General features: G+C 35.7%; 1 protein-coding gene across 1 annotated transcript in view; it reads left to right on the top strand.

The window, feature by feature from the left end:
• Window positions 1-16,249, top strand: part of IL15 (interleukin 15) — a 26,016-nt gene extending 9,767 nt beyond the window's left edge. The window contains exons 3-7 of the mRNA XM_026042641.1: window positions 11,907-12,016; window positions 13,577-13,658; window positions 14,109-14,150; window positions 15,253-15,396; window positions 15,948-16,249. Coding sequence (XP_025898426.1) covers window positions 11,907-12,016; window positions 13,577-13,658; window positions 14,109-14,150; window positions 15,253-15,396; window positions 15,948-16,070 — 501 coding nt within the window. The 3' untranslated portion in view covers window positions 16,071-16,249. The remainder of the gene's footprint in view (window positions 1-11,906; window positions 12,017-13,576; window positions 13,659-14,108; window positions 14,151-15,252; window positions 15,397-15,947) is intronic.
• The last annotated feature ends 392 nt before the right edge of the window (window positions 16,250-16,641 follow it).

Raw genomic sequence — 16,641 nt, 5'->3', positions numbered from 1 at the left:
TTTGCCTAAGTGATCCCTAACCCAATCCTTCTCAAGTTACACAGAACAACTGGGTATTACTGTCTCCAAAGTACTTAAGTCATCCCCAAAGGGTTTTGTCTTACCGTGAGGGAGCAGCAAGGGCTGGATGCTCCCTCAGGGAACAGAGCTGGGAGCACAGAAGAGCAGAGGCCTCTCCAGTTAGGGCGCCATCCTGCAGCCGCCAGGGCAGGGAGCATGGCACGCTTGAAAGCGGCAGCTGGGACAGCCTAGAGTCCCAACTGACCAGCAGATCTGCAGTGATCTGCAGTCCAAGGTCAGGCTAGGAAAGCACACCAAGAAGTCTGGGTCAGGTCCAGGGACGTTGACCAGGGTCAGACAGGCCACTGACAGCCAGGCAGGTCCATAGTGACGAGGTACAAATCTGCTGAAGCTGACAAGTCAAATCCACTAGCCAGGGTCAGAGCCAGATCAACAGATACACAGGCAGACATGGTTGCAGATCAGCTGCAATGTAGTTCAGGCAAGGGCCAAGTGTGAGAGCCTTAGCTTAAAAACAGTTCCAGAGGGAGGAAAGGGAAGGTCCTTGCTGTGGCTTTTTATTCACAAGAGCTCATATCAGCTGGCCTAACTGTTATGAAGAATCAGCGCTGAGGGGCCTGATACAGCCTTTGCTAGACCTGTAGCAATTTGCTTACTACAAGACTATTTTTCAGCAGCCTATAAGGTCATTTGTATATAAATCTTATTTCTTGTATTTATTTAATTCCATAGTATTGTAGTGTTTCTATTCTCTTGGGAGATAGTGRTGTAAGATAAAATCTAATTCCTGGGAAATCATACTGTTTTTCCCCGTCGGCCRGATTTAGGTATTAGCTAGTACTGTGTACACTCTCCCATGTCCTTACTTGTCAAGGGGCCCTCCTAAAACTACATGTCATTACAGTGCTCCTGTTTCTACATCTCCTTCCTGCTAGTTCCTCTACTAGCAGATGGCAACTAGTAGATGGCTCCATCTGGATATCCTCCGTTATGTTCCACCACTCCACTTCAGACTCTACACTCTCAACTTCTGTCCCCATCTCCTAGGTCTCTTCCCCGTGTTGTATTAAAATGCAGCTCCTGGTGCTTCATAGATGGTGCTAAACATACAACAGACTGGGTCATGAGCCTCTGCCTTGCACACAAACAAGCTAATGTATGTTAGYTGTTGCACAGTGATTGCCTGTGGTGTGCACTTAAGGTTACTTACTCTTCTAGGACTACAAAAAAAAAAAATCAGATGTTTTTCATAAGCCTTTTTTTTTTCCCCAAATTATCCAAAGTATTTAAAATACAGTGTTACTTTGAACACAAAATTTCCCGTATTACTTTACATTAAAAGCTATTAGTCATCTGGAAAGATGCAGAAGAGAATCACATAACTGTCTCAGTAACTGAGCTTTTTCTGCCCTTTGGTCATAATGTTGCCTCTGTTCTCACTTAGCTGTTTTCCCTCATTTCTATGAGGTGACCTGAGAAAATACGCACTTTTAATTTTCTGTGTCTTTTAGGGAAAATTGTTTAATCATTTCACTAGAATGTATTGTCAGAGATGTTTGCAGAGTTAAACACTATTAAATTAAATTAATTAACTAAAACAAAAAAGCAGTATAGCATTAGCATAAAGCAGAAATTCATAAAGCAGAATTCAAAAAACCCCTGCAAAGTCCTGCAAAAATAAAAGTGATTTTTTTTTAAATACAAGAAAGAAAACAATCTCACCTTCAGGAAAATTGCAGAAGCTTCTTTGTATGTTTATCCCATTCACAGTGAACTCTTGTGCCTAGCTTTGCTGACTTCTGCTTTGCTCCTGCAGACCCATGGATGACTATTAAAAGCACAGAGAACAATCAGAATACTACTGCCATTTTAGAAATATCAGAATATCTCAAAGCTTTATTCAAACTCATATTTCCTAAAATTAGCAAGATGTGATCAAGTATTTTGAACCTAGCACTCCTGAAGGACAAGACAGACACGGCAATGCCTTCAGCATCCTGATTTATGAAGGGAGCTTATTTTTCTGGCTAGAAATGGGGATGTATGCTAGAGAAAACCAATGTGCTACCTGGTGCTAGCAAAGACTGGAAGGTGAAAGAAGAGTATAAAGGATTGTTGTAAACAGAGAGCACCATTCAAGAAGGTGCCCTAGAACTCAGCAGTGCAACAGTAGACCTCATGTTAAGAGAGAAATTTGTTATTTTTAAAGGACAATATATGTCTATTTGTTGAATTCATACAATTTGTTTCAAAAACAGGTAACTGGAAACTTTCATCTCACTTTTCTAACTTATTACAGTGCAATTTGTAACAAATGCTTCTGATTGCCAGCTTGAGGATGAACATCTAGAGATTTTATTCAATGCCATGAACTCAATGATGCTTGGAAATAGCACCAGGAATGAGAAGTCGATATTTATAGATTGAATAGATTCAATCTATGAATTGAATTGATTGAGCCTACCTCCCATATTGGTGTGTGATTTTTCTCATCTATTCTGTAACTGAATGGATGCCTACCCTGATTAGTGGAAAACATCCGSGGAATATAAAACAGCTGAGTCACCACTACAGGCATTGATTTTATAAACATTTCTCAGTGATATCGTAGCCTCTCCCTGTAGGAACTGGTAGTTTAAATTTCATCTATTTGCTTTCATTTCTTTATCAGGTAGAGACTGTGATCTAGAGAGAATCTAGATGAACCCTAGTGAAGAACTGAAATCTACTCCTCTGAATTCCACATAGACAACAGGCAGGATGAAATCTCTTTTATGGCTACCGCTGCTACCATTTGCAATGTCTGTAGTTAATCAGAAAAAAGTGTAGCTCCCCTTTTCAATATTCAATTTTATCTTGAGCTTTGAGAAAACATAATTGTCAGCAGTTGGATACAGATGCTGATATATATTTTAGGCTGTTTTACTAGCTTCCCAACTCTTTTATTATCCTATGCTCAATAACGCTGGCCTTGTGTATTGTGCTACTAACATTCATTATCATAGTTTGGCATTACCTAGTATACCTGAATATTACCTAACATTCCCTGCCTACCTGAATATATTATAGACGTATGGTGATAAAAATGTCTGGAGCATGTACACTACTGATACATTCACTCTTCAAGGGTTTATGCAGCTCTTTTGCTTAGGAATCTTTATGCAACTTTTCTCATATTCTACTTTTTGAATATCTTTTTGATGTCTTCCTTTTTCCTTTTTTTTTTTTGAAGGGCAAAAAACTCATCTCCTGCCCGCATGTAACTGAAAATATCTCAGATTCATGGGATTTTATGGATGCCTGTAGATTATTTTGCATAATTTAAAYGATACATGAATATTTCAGCATTCATTTTAAACTGTAGGAGGTTTCAAGAGATATGGGTCAGACTGAGGACAAAGTAGTCGCTGCAGTCATCCAGTTAAAGATGGATGACTTGTCAATAATGCAAATTTATGTGCTGTGCGTATGTGACAGTTTTTGCAAGACTAGTACACTATTTGCTTCCCACTCTGAGCAAGACAGTGTCAAATGTGCACTGGCGTACAAATGCAGAGAAGGTTAATACAAGCTTTGTATTACACTCACTGAGGTGACTTTTCAACAGTGATGGCATTCAACAAGATGGAGGGCTAGTAGCTATCCTAGGCTCTATGTTACTAATGACTGTATTAACAGCTCAGCGTTCATATTGTATCAAAATTACGTTAGAATCCAARAACCGGCACATACTGATTTATCTCAAAGCAATTTAAGTCACCTATTTTGTCCTGACTTAAGTATCAGCAACAAAAACACTAATTTAATGAAGGATCCTAGTTTCTCTTTACACTTGTTTTCTAAGATAAATCATTCTCTCTAGCTAGTACAACCTTTAAAATTTTTCAAATGAAATATACCTTACTATTTCACACACTGCTTCATATTTCTAACCCAATAAACACACCATATGCATATATTCTTCAACAATTCTGTAATTTATATACTCAGATTCTTAACCGTTAATACTAGAAACTGTGAATGCTGTCTTGCTTGCTAGTTTTTGTTCAGTACTTTGCTTACAAGTTTTTGTAAATGAAATGTTGAAAGTTGAAGTAGCACRCACACTGAGTATTTGGATATTTGGATACAAGTTAAATGCGAACAGCTAAAATATTCCTGATGCAGWGGAAACAGTAGCCTTTTCAAGGCAATTGATTTTGCACCTAAATGAAGAAAGTATTGATTGGATTTAATGACTAGATATACTCTTTTTTTTCCCTCAATATCCATCTGATTTTTTGAAGAATTTATTTACATGGAAGCACCTTTAGAAAAAAAACATAGTAGGCATTTTAGTAGCACAAATGCCTAGTCTTACTGAAAGCAATAGGATAAACTGACATTTATCATCTCTTCAGCTGATCTCAAATTGAGTTCTATGGGATGTGATTTTGCTATTTGGCCTGAAGAATCCTACAGACATGTAGCTTTGTGTTAAAATAATCTTGAAAGYATGGTACTTTGTCGTAACCATTTCTAAAAATATTATTTAGAATTTGTAAACTCTAATATTTACTAATTAGGATTAGTAAACAATGACTTTTCCGGTCTTTTTTTATCCATAGTTTTCAAGGGAGCAGGAAAGGTTTTTTTTTTTTTTTTCTCCTTAGCTAGGTTACTCAGCTTTGAAATAGCTACTTCAAAAGATGGAAATATTCTCATAGAGCTTGGTGAACTGAAACAAAAATAAAGCAAAAACACAGTAAAATTACATCTGAAATACTTCTTTTCAGGAAAAGGGTAAACATCAGCAATTGTTCCATTATAATGTTCRAAAATAATATGGATATTTACTCAAGGTAGTGACATTGTGACTTTTAGAATGCTCAAGCTAACCTGAAAAATGAAAGAGATCCTTTAAATTATATACGCTTTTAAAAAGCAATGCTATTCAGATAACTGAATTAGAAAGGTCTCGTTGATATAATATTTTACATTTTTAATTACGTACAATCATATATGAAGTTTAGAACTTACCACTGCCTGTTAAGATCTGAAATGGAAGGTGAAAAAATTATTTAAGAAACTGCTCTTCCTAAACTCTTTGCAATTCTCTAATTCGTGTCAGGGGTATGGTTATAGTTTTTAGTTTAAAAGACTATAATCCTATTTTCATTTACCTATTACAAGGTACCCGTAAATCACATACTATCTGGTGACCAGCACAGGCTAACGGGAAGAGTTGTTAGCGCTGGCTGGGATACACCTCTTGCAACAGGATTTTCTGCAGCCTGTTGGATGTACCAAAGCAGCACAAAGAATCTGCAACACAAGACAGGCGACAGGCCCATGTTTTCCTAAAGACAACTCCTTCATCTTCTGTTACTGACAGCCTATACAGATCCAAGACAGAGATCACTACAGTCAATCAATTCCAGTAAGGGTCTGGAATCAAAATATGGAAAAATCTATTGGGAAAAAGAGACAACAACTTGCCAGCACAATTTCCCAGCATAAAGCWAATAATAGTTTTAAATCTGGCCMAAAAAAATTTAAAGGAATACTTTCTGAGATCACACAGAGGGGCACTGTAGAGTGACAGGAATGGATACAGTTTGTTTTGGAAAAATCAAATAGATGTAGTATTTTGAGAACACTAAGAAAGTTCAAGTTTCATCATTCTGCCCTGGAATGAAAAGTTACGAATTTGCCATTTMTAAATTGCCCTCACGAGCAATAATTTTGAAAAAGAACTACCATTATTTAACACCACATCCTAGCCCTTTATGAAAGTAATTTACCTTCAGGGAGATTCTGCTATAAGGAATGTTTAGAAGATATTTACTATTTCAGTTTCTATGGTTACTCTRTATACACAGTAAGAAACAATGAACATATGTGTCTTACCTCTTCTGCTTTGACTGTGTCTTTCATGTCTAATCTTCAGCTTCCTTGATACAGCTCTGTTAGTGATAATGGTAGTTGAAAATAAGCTTTCCAGCTCATCTCTGTTTTGTTTTCCAAGGCTTGATTTGTTCTTGCAAAACTGCTGAAAACTCTAAAGAAGAATTCAGTCTATTTCAGTAAAATGACTGAGASAGCAGCCTGCCATTTGCTCTTTGGTGGTTTTAAAAAACAGTGTGTCAGAATCAAACAAAGTTATTGTGTTCCCCAATGAAACCAAAGCTTACCTGCACTTTAATGAGTAACAAGAGAAGATTTAATAATTTGTCTGAGAATGCAGCAAACCACTGGTGCTCAGCTTCTACAAAAGGTAAAGCAAWAGACAAAGTGAGCTCATCAGGAAATGAAAGAGATCTTGGTGTTAAGGAAGGAAAGAAGAAAAATATTCAGCATGCACCTTTCAGGTAGTCTCTCTGCTACGTTGACTGTCTTGTTTGCATGTGTTTATGAGAGGCCAGTAGGAAGCATAGTGAAGGATAGTCTATCATGCTATTTTGATCCTTGGAAACAAGCATCTGCATTGATGACATCTCCGGATATGGTCTGGGAGTTGCTGTTGTTTTTCAAAGTGGCAAGATCACATAAGTGTGTTCTAGCTTGGTTAGGTGTAACCCCGTGTTGTGCTGCCTTTGCCCTGAGTCCTTCCACTGGGGAAAAGGCACCTCAACCCCACCACCAAAGGTTTCAAATACCCAGGGACACTTAGGGGGACAGAGTCAGCCCTTTGGCCATTCCAGAAGTAATTTGCCTTTAAGTGCAATATGATAGCTGCTTTTTTGGCTTTAAGACTAGGTTTCAGACTGCTTATGAGTGGCCATATTATTGGTGATTTGATTCTAGCTGTACCAGTCATATGGACCTTACAAGCCATTTAGGAGACACAGTAGCTAATAATTTTTTGTTTTTTGTTTTTTAAGAAAATAGACTGTTGTGAAGGAGAGCAAGTATTCTATCAGTCCTTGCTTAGAATGACAAGGAATTCATTTCTAGCCTTACCATTCAAAAGCAGTGAGAAAAACATTTGCTTGAAAAAAAATACCTTGGAAAAATAGTCTTTATCTTACCTGCAGATATATTCTGGCACATTTACTAGATCAGCTACCTACAACTGAGTCTGTCATTCATCTCAGTGGGAGCTAATAAAGATCTATCCATTTTGAAAATGAGACTAACCTTTCTTTTCAGTTAATGTTGATCTGAAGAGATGTGTGTTCCACTTTATAAAAAACTATTCATTTGTCTGGCATACTACATCATTGCACTGAAGTTTCATTTATTAAGCAAGAGCAGTCCCTCTATAAATAATAATTTTATTTTTTAAATTTAACACAATTTATTGACTTTTTGCAATGTTATCACAAGTTAAACTTTAAATGTGTATTTTGTCTTATGCTTCATTGTATCTGTGTGATGCAGATCAGAAACATTCACCATCAGTTAATTAGTGTCAACAGATTATTGCTTTTGACTGAACAGTCTTGAATGCTGAATCAATGAAGTAAGCAATCTAAAACTGCAGACTTTTAGCATTATCATACCCTTTTCAATAATGTTTTTACACACATATAATGCAAAGAAAAAAGAAATATAAAGATTTTTTTTGTGCTTTTGCAATACTACCCATTGCTTTCTATATAACTCTTTGATCATCCTCATGAAGGAACTTTTTKTTGGGGGGTGGGGAGAGGGAATCTTTCTTAAAACTATTTTGACTAAATGAACATACTGGCTAGTAGTCTCATCTTAYGCTGTCTGAAAAAAAAAACTGTTGGAGTTTTCTGTATGAGTACTGTGCTGCACTGTTAAGAAATATAGCTACAGTTATTATTTTTTAAGAACTATAATGTATAAAATAGCATAATATATTTAAATATTCCTTCAGCTCTCATTAATTTGGACATACATCTTTCATTTCTCTAGCACATTCTGGGCTTGGCTGCAAAGCAATGAAGCAAATCCATCACCCATACAAATGGAAGAAACCTCAAATAATACTATTTACTGTTTAGCTCTCACCATTTGCATACCTATTGAAAGAGTGATTCAGTGTGATATCATAATTTGTTACATTCCACAAAATATAATTAAAATTTCATGAAGTTTATGTAGGTTTTACAGTAATCAGTCTTCCTATATCCTAAGGCAAGAAACTAAGGATGACTGCTCAGTTCCTTCAAGTCTTACCAGTATGGTAGTTGTAAGTGATTTCAATTGATTTGAAGCCTGCGTTTGCCTCTTCCATTCAGAAATATGGAACAAATCTTTAAAAGAGAAATTACATTCTCTCTGTGAATCCTGACAGTACTTGTTATCTTTATCTAGTTATTTCTTTTGGAAGTTTATGTGCTGCTCTCCTTATTTGTCACATAAATCTGTTTTTTCAAGGTTAATTTTTGGACAAATTTTCAATGACTGTAGAAATGGAAATAACTTCACTGGTTTGAATAGAACTATGGCAATTCATAGACTGAGATATATGTCCAATAGCTGCTCCTATGATAACTGAATTAKGGCTTGGTCTACCATCTATGGATCTACAGATGGTTAGCAACCTACAGATTGATAACTTTTGTGCATAATTATGACATCCTTTAAATTTTTTTTTAAATGTTTCTATACTYGACAGTGGTTTGGATGTTAACATTCTACCTCTGAAGGTGCAGAAATTTCATTATTAATTTTATTCCAATTCCTTGTTGGATATTTGTTACTATAGCATAAAAATACCACAAATAATAATACATAGACACCATAACAAATGTCTGCATCGTTGGCTCTTTTTTTTTTCCCTCTTGCTGTTGGTTTTATTCATGTCTTTTACATTACTAGTCTCCTATGATTCACTAATCATCTCCTATGATTTACTACACTAGGACAATATATTGAGGCTATTTTGAAAGCCTTTTTTTTTAGGCCAACGCTAACTACTGCCAGAGAGGAATGGTTGAATGGTTTAAGGACTATAATTCTTGCATTTTGCCACTATCAAAAGTTGAGGCTTCTGTATTCACAGCCGTTTGCTTACGTTTCACAAGTGAGTAGGACTTTGGAAAGTAGGAAAGTAGCAAGGAAGGATTTAAAGAGAGAGAACTATAYAGCAGTTTTCTGTTCTGTACTTTGTCAGATGGCCAAAGTATGCTCAAGAGACAGACTGAACGGAATGGCAAGGAATAACTCTACTCAATGATATGCTTGGCATTCTGGTCCCTTGGTCATGTAAAGGGGGACCTAGCACCTCTACTGCAGGCAGACATATCACTGCAAGAAGCTTACAGTCCTGAGTGTAAGGTTCTTCTTCAAGGTATAACATCTAGTCCTTGGCTCAAGGGCAAACTTCCCCCCAGGGCAAAAGCTTAATATAGGACACATCTTCATAAAAGGCAATGGTATAAGCATCAGGCCTCAAAAATGTTTTGCAGATAAAGGTCAAAGGAAAAATTAACCTTTTTTATTTGAAAATCTCGTGTTTAAGGTATCGGGTAGAACAGTAATGACTCTGTGACCTTTTGGCAAATTTTCATATACACTTTGCGAATTTTACTTCCTGATTACTTCACCTGGCATACATGACAGGTAGCAAGAGCACAGGGTACGAAGTTCTTCTAGATGACTGACAAAAGCAAATAAATAAGTGTGAACAAACCAAGAATACATAAATGCTTAAGATTAAACTAAGAGTTTCCTGCCATGCTGAGAACGCGTTATTCTCTTTTAAAGGTCAACATGGACTCATTCACATGCAAGCAGAATAAGCTAGCAAGAACTTACAATATCTACAAGAGATTCAGAAGGTTCAGAAGGAAAGTTGTAGTTCTTTGCTGGGGCAGTGGAGTCAAACAGAAACTAGATTTTAAGAATGGCCCATGTTAAAGCAGCAGTCACAAAAAGGCTTTAGCCAGCCCAGTTCTGGTTAAACAACAACAACAACAAAAAGCCGAGAAAGCACTTGACCTTTGTGGAATAAAGGCATGAGGACCTAACGATCTAGGACGTGTTTTGGCTGTCATCCAGATAAGAATTAAAGCATGTGAATATTTAGGACTTTTTTTTTAGTTTATTTCCCTTTGAACTGTCTACAGAAACTCAGGAATCAGAGAAGCTTCAGTGATTCTGCTTCTCTATGTGCTGTGTTCCCCAGAAGATATTCAACTAAAAACAAGTCTATCATTTAAAACTTACCTGTGGCCACGAAAATTGGATTTAGAAACTGATTATTTAAGATCTCACTACTGAAATATTTATCTACTTCAGGAGAAGTATTGCTGTCACAACAGGCTCCACTCTTTTTTCATCATTTCCATCAGCTTACGAAGTGCTTTACTATTGTGTCTCTCCTTTAAAAACAAACAAAAACCACAAACTTTTAAAAAAAWGGGAAAAATATCTGATCACAACAATATAAACTGCTCCCTCTTCTTTTCAAAGTCCAAAGCTCAAGCTTCCATAAAACAAGGGCAAGTAGCAGAAAGGTAATAACAGCAGAGAGGAATTAGTTAATAATTAGTTAACGAAACAAAGAGAAATTAAATCTGACATTAGCAAAAGGAAATATTTAAAGGAAATATTTAAATTATAACAATATGTTCAGGATGAGGGAATGATATGTCAAAGTCTGTAYGTGACATTACTTATGTTATTGAATACTAGCTTCATGAAATATTTAGAGAAATTCAAGTGAAAAATAGACCTGAATTGTAAAAAGAAACGTACTGGGCGATACACAGAACCTTTAAGAAMCTCCTACTTTAAAAATAAATTTATTTTAAAATAAATTAAAACACAAGACATGAATTACCCTTTAGAATATGCACGTAACATTTTTTGTATATTTGAAAATTAGTACAAGTTCTCCATTACTTCTAAAAACTGAAGGTTTATTTCAAAGCAGTGTAGTTTTTCACATTATGTTAACATAGTTACCTAAAATATTTAAGAAATCCATTTATCAATAGGAACTCATTGTTCCATTGTCTTCACAGTGAGCAAACACATTCTTCTCATTTGAGTTTCCCTGTCAAACTAGTTAGGAACTTCAATTAAATAAAAAATGGCCCAAATAAAACAGGAGTAATTCTTAGGATAACCAAATCAAATACTAGTATGCATATTTAGGGAAAAAAGTTTTCTTTTAAGAAGAAACATTTCAAACTTCAGTTCAAAACACTATCAGCTGTAGAAATATTGCTAAAGAAACACCATTTGACACAGTTAATACAAAAATATTGCACATATGCTGGAAAAAAAAAACRAACAAAAATACAAAAAACAAACTTGGACCAAATGCCTAGTTGGGAATAATTAACTTGGCACTCAACTTGGCTCTGTGAAGGAACTGTACCATCTTAAATCAAAGTGGTTCCCAGGCTGTGCCCAGCAAAACATTTGCTGATAGAAAATGCATAGCTCACACCTCCTCCTAATTTCCAGTTGTCAAACTATTGTAAGAAATCTTACATGCATCGCTTCCCAGTATCACATGTACATATATAATACGTAGCCACATACTTATATACTGTATCTAACTAGCATGAACAATATCCATACACATAAATATTCCATGTATAGACAGCTTCTAAATTTGGGAGGCAGAAGGTGATCAGGGAAAATGTCTGCAGAACTGAAAACAAGACAGTAAGTGATCATTATTACGGGCCCTGTATTCAAATACAATCTGCAAAATGAACACATAAATAAATAGGGAACTCTGGAGCCCATTTTTTTTTTCCCCCTGGACTGTGTCCTCAGCATCTCCTTTTCTACTATCTGTTTTGTGATTATACATTTCTGCAAGCTGCACATCAGACTTAGCTGCAGACCTACACACAACAGGTAGTCTTGTCTTGATTGGACATCTTGTCAAAATGGTTAATTAAGGCAGCAGTAAAGCAAAATCYTGTGAAATCAAACTGTGACAAGTTATCTTCTTGGTTGTTTTTCAGAAAACACACCTGAAAAATCTTCGTCTGCAATACCAGCTCTATCTTCTTCTGAACAGCCATATTCTCAGCCTTTTAAAGAATGAAACAGGACTAACCATCTTCTTCCTGTGGTAACTACAAAATTAATAATTAGATAATAAATATAAATTATTCCGTGTATTATTATARTTTTACTTAGTTGCCTCCAGGCGCTTTAGAATGCAGATTCTCTCCCATCTTATTTTGCAGACCCTTAGTGATTCATATAGCCCATGGTCTCACTTCACTCTTTCCTCTGATTAGGCTCAGTCTGGTCAAGAAGGCATCTCACTCCTCGTCTCCATGATAACTGTCAATTGTTGGAATTATTATCTTTAAAAATATCCATCACTTGCTATATGTGCTTGCAATGAAACAAACAGAAAACCATCATGATCTCTTYAACTTTTCACACGAGAAAATGTGAACATATTTAAAAGTATACACTGTATTTTATATATTAAAGATCTCCTTCCATTCTCATTCTGGGTTCCTGTGGGCACCTCTAGTGCCCACATGTCCTACTTGTTCTTGGCGTGTGCCCTTTGAGTGCACAAACCCAATCTCTTTGCTAGGGTCTGACATGGCTTCTTCCTATTCCTGAGAAAAAGGAAAGGATGGTAATTGCCTTACGAGTCTTCTTTTAGCCCTCCCTTTTCTTCCTTTTCCAAAAGCTTCCCAATTATTGAGCTTTGCTTAAGGCTTAAATCTTTAACCGATGTTTGGTTTAAACCAACTTCCCAAAGCAACGTATCTTCCTTCTTTCCCTTCATTGTGGTACATTACTTATAGTACAGCAACCCTCAAAAGAAAGTCTTTTCAATACTTCAATTAAGGATCAAAGTGGGAACACAGTAAAATTACAACTAATATTCCAGAAGTCTTACAATGGAGAAAGAAATTCTCCTTCACTCTATAAGCTAATTATAAGCAAAATATTACCCATAACATGAGGAAACTTCTCTGTATACAAAGAATTATACGTAAAATGACAAGTAATATTTCTACAGGACTTAAGATAGAAATTCCACAATAATAGGAATGTTTTTTTTTTTCCAGTGTTTGACAGGGATTATGCATTATCTTCGAAAAGCATGGTATAAGATAATTCAACATTTGTGGAGCTTTTGTACAGAAAAGTAACTAAGTATTTTACATTAAATAGCTCAACTTTCCTCTCATATCACATTCCTATATAATGGGCCTTTAAAGAAAAAGAAGAAAAGGAAAAGATGAGATTTGCACTGATACATGAGACATCCAAGAGATGAAGTGCAATAGAAAGGTTGTTATTACTAGSAGCCAGAGATACTGCACATAATTATTCATCACTTTTTATCTTCTAAGCGAACCAAATAATTCTTTTGTATATCTTTATATTGTACGTATCTTTCATTGTCTACAGTACTACCTAGATAGCATTCTTTATATGGTGTGGTACCACGCAACATAGTCCCATAATTTCYCAATGCATTACACTCATACAGGTATAGAATGTGTGACTCACTGTATTATTCAGTTTGTAAAGTGTACCTGCCCCACACATTTACAAAATATATTAAAAAAAATATATATGAAAATACGTATTTAGCATCTGCACAAGTAATATGTATACCTACTACTTAGTCTAAAAGCTACTGTTTTTCTTCTAGTACTTATTTACCAAAGACAGCAGCTGGTCATTGCAAGTGGGCAGAAGTTCTAAAAGATYTGGAGCAGATCAAAACATCTGATGTAAGTTCATTAAAAAAAAAAAAAAAGTTTCATATAAACTATGGGTTTAATGTTTTTGCATGGGTGAAAACAAAGGAATAGAAAGTTTAAGGGAGCTGGAGTTGACCAAATACTGCATACTTGCTGCATACTTCAGATTTATTTTTTTTGAATGCTTGATCCGCATTGTTCCAGAATTTCTTGTTACTTTGATAAAACAGGAAGAAATTTTTCCTAGGGCAAGAGGCAGAGGACTTGGGCATTAGCTCCTTCTGAGAAATTACTAGTGCCACTCAATTCCAAACAGCCCTTATCACAGAGAACTTAAGTCTATCCTACAGGTTACTAGTTATCTACTAACTTACTGGCTCCCATTTCTGTTCCTTTGATGGTCTGTTCCTTTGAACTTGGAGCTAACTTTCCTGTCTTGAAATCCAAGCTATGGCTCATACTTCTTTGGTTTTCTTTTAGGACATTGATGTCAGTTTATATACTGCAAGCGCAGATGAGGATGTAAGTAGATTTCAACTTGCCAAAAATAGTTTGAATGTGGTTGAATGTGGTAGCTTCATTTCTTTTCTAGTAACTTTCTCCTAAGGTGAGCTTGGTCTAATTTAAGAAATGTTTCAGAAATCAAATCATTTGCCTTGAAATGGTTCAGTTAGTTAMATTTGCTATGTTAGTAGATACTACTTATTTTTACTGGATCATCTGCTATGGAAATTAGCCAATAAAATGGAGGGCCAAAATGAAAACAGCAGCACTAATTTYGAATAACTCTGGGGCACTGTGGGTTGGATTCACTGCTCTGGTGAGGCTGGCAGTAGCCCGTTTCGGAGATATCTYCTTTCCTGACTACTTCCAGAGTACTACTACAGAGACAGTACATAAATCCAGTACATGATGAAGCTAACCCAAGACTTTTTTAGAAATGTTGGACTTACTGTGTTGGAGGAGGAACAGTCTCTGTGTATATGCAGAATGAAGCAATTTTGACACGTATACAGCAGATCTGGAAACACGTGATGACAGGGATTCTGATGYGTCTCTGTAGTTAGACTTCTACATGACAGGAAAAGGTGTCACAAAACCTGCAAATCCATCTGTACACATCCCCTCTCCCTAACTGAACCAACTCGGGGAAGTTAATAGACTATAATGACTCATCTAATACTTAGTGGTAGTGCTAGGAAGAGCTTGTTAAAACAAGAAGCCTGGWTTTAAAAATAAGACAAGGACATAATCTTGGCTCTACTCCTTACTTGATGGGAGAAATCTGCACATCTTCTTTTTCTTAATTTGTGAAATGCACAGTATACCTACCTTTTATTCTCCTCCTCCACTCATATAATACTAATTTCATTACTTTTAATTAAATCCCAAATTGCTATTCTATTAAATTACTATTTTCTTCATTAGGACCATTATAYCTCATTACCGCAAATGAGCTGGCCTATACATTGTTAGCTCTCAGAATCTATCTGTGCAGAAATTTCTAAAACTCTGAATAGTAAAAARACATCTATAGTAAAATAAAATTGCTACTCCTAGGTAAATTATATTCCAGATTTGTTTATTCACTTTTAATTGTGAAACTATTGTGACTTATTTTCAGAAAGAATGTCAAGAACTTGTAATGAGATGCTACTTCTTAGAAATGAAAGTGATTCTTCATGAATGTTATATAACAAATTGTAGAAAAACACAAGATGTATTCAACATTTTGAAAAATGGAAACGCAAGCTTTGAAAATAAGCAGGTTAGTGAAACTGACAGTGTGTCAAAAACAAAAACAAAGGTGTTTCTTCAGAAGCAGAAATATTTTTTCTTTTGGTTTCTTACAGTTTTGTAAAAGGTAGGATGGAACAGATGAAATCAAATGTGATCCCTTGCCCCATCAATGAAAAGACTGATTTTGTAGCTTTTAGAAAAAAAAAAATCAGGATTCCTTTTAAAGCAAATACAGTGCATACATGCAGGCATGCATATGTCTGGGTGTATTAATGTGTGTCTGCATAAAAAAAACAATTTGTAACTTCAGTATCTAAAGTCAAATATGTTTAGCCACATACAGAAAGGCGTCCTACTTTTCAGAAGGACAGGCCCCTTGCATGTCTCACAGAAACACTGTATTTCTGAAAGCTCATCTAATTCAGAAAGCAAGCCAGGAAGAGCCTGCAGGAGCCCGTGGCGCTCCTCGGTCACTTGTCTGCAGTGGAATTATTCAAAACAGAGTGAACAAGAATTATTTCTCTATCAGAACAAATGGATCGGGCATCCTGTGTTTTACCATCACGTTTTCTTTTTCAGGTAAATTCCACAACATCAAAAAAATGCAAAGAATGTGAGGAATATGAAGAAAAAAATTTTAAAGAATTTATACAGAATTTTTTAAAGGTTATACAGAGGGAATGCAAACAGTACCCTGACTAACATGCTGGAAACCAAGAGAATTCAAAGAATCTGCCTCAGAGAATTCTCACCAACAATAAAMTAAAAAGTTTATTTATTTATCGTCCATACAATTTTAAATTCTACATATGTTGCACAATGGACAAAGAAGAATAAAATTATGAACATAATGGATTTGTAACCGGATATACAGAAACACTACTAGTTATAAAACACAAATGAAAGGAATTTGACAAGGTTTAAACCTGTTTTTCAAGTATATTTATTTTTGGTAAGTCCAGTGGGGAAGAAATCTTTACTAACTTACCTACTTTTCAGAGAAATTCTCTAAGAAGAACATCTTCAGTGGGAATCTCCCTGCAACATCAGTTCAGRGCTGACGGAACACTGTTCCAGAGAAAAGCTCTACTTAATATGAAACTACGTTATCCTATTAAAACATTTGTATTTGTTTGTAGCTATTGTTATCTGAAAACTGTTACTTTACTTCTGTGCTTCTGGGATATACTAGTCCATCTCATTTCTGATGTTTCTGATGCAATTCTTGTCTGGAGAGCTAAACTATCATCATGAATTCTCCAGCAATAACTTT

This window comes from Nothoprocta perdicaria, unplaced genomic scaffold (assembly GCF_003342845.1).
Source record: "Nothoprocta perdicaria isolate Ctin4 unplaced genomic scaffold, notPer1 scaffold_31, whole genome shotgun sequence".
Classification (NCBI taxonomy): domain Eukaryota; kingdom Metazoa; phylum Chordata; class Aves; order Tinamiformes; family Tinamidae; genus Nothoprocta; species Nothoprocta perdicaria.
This window is presented reverse-complemented; position numbering and strand designations above follow the sequence as displayed.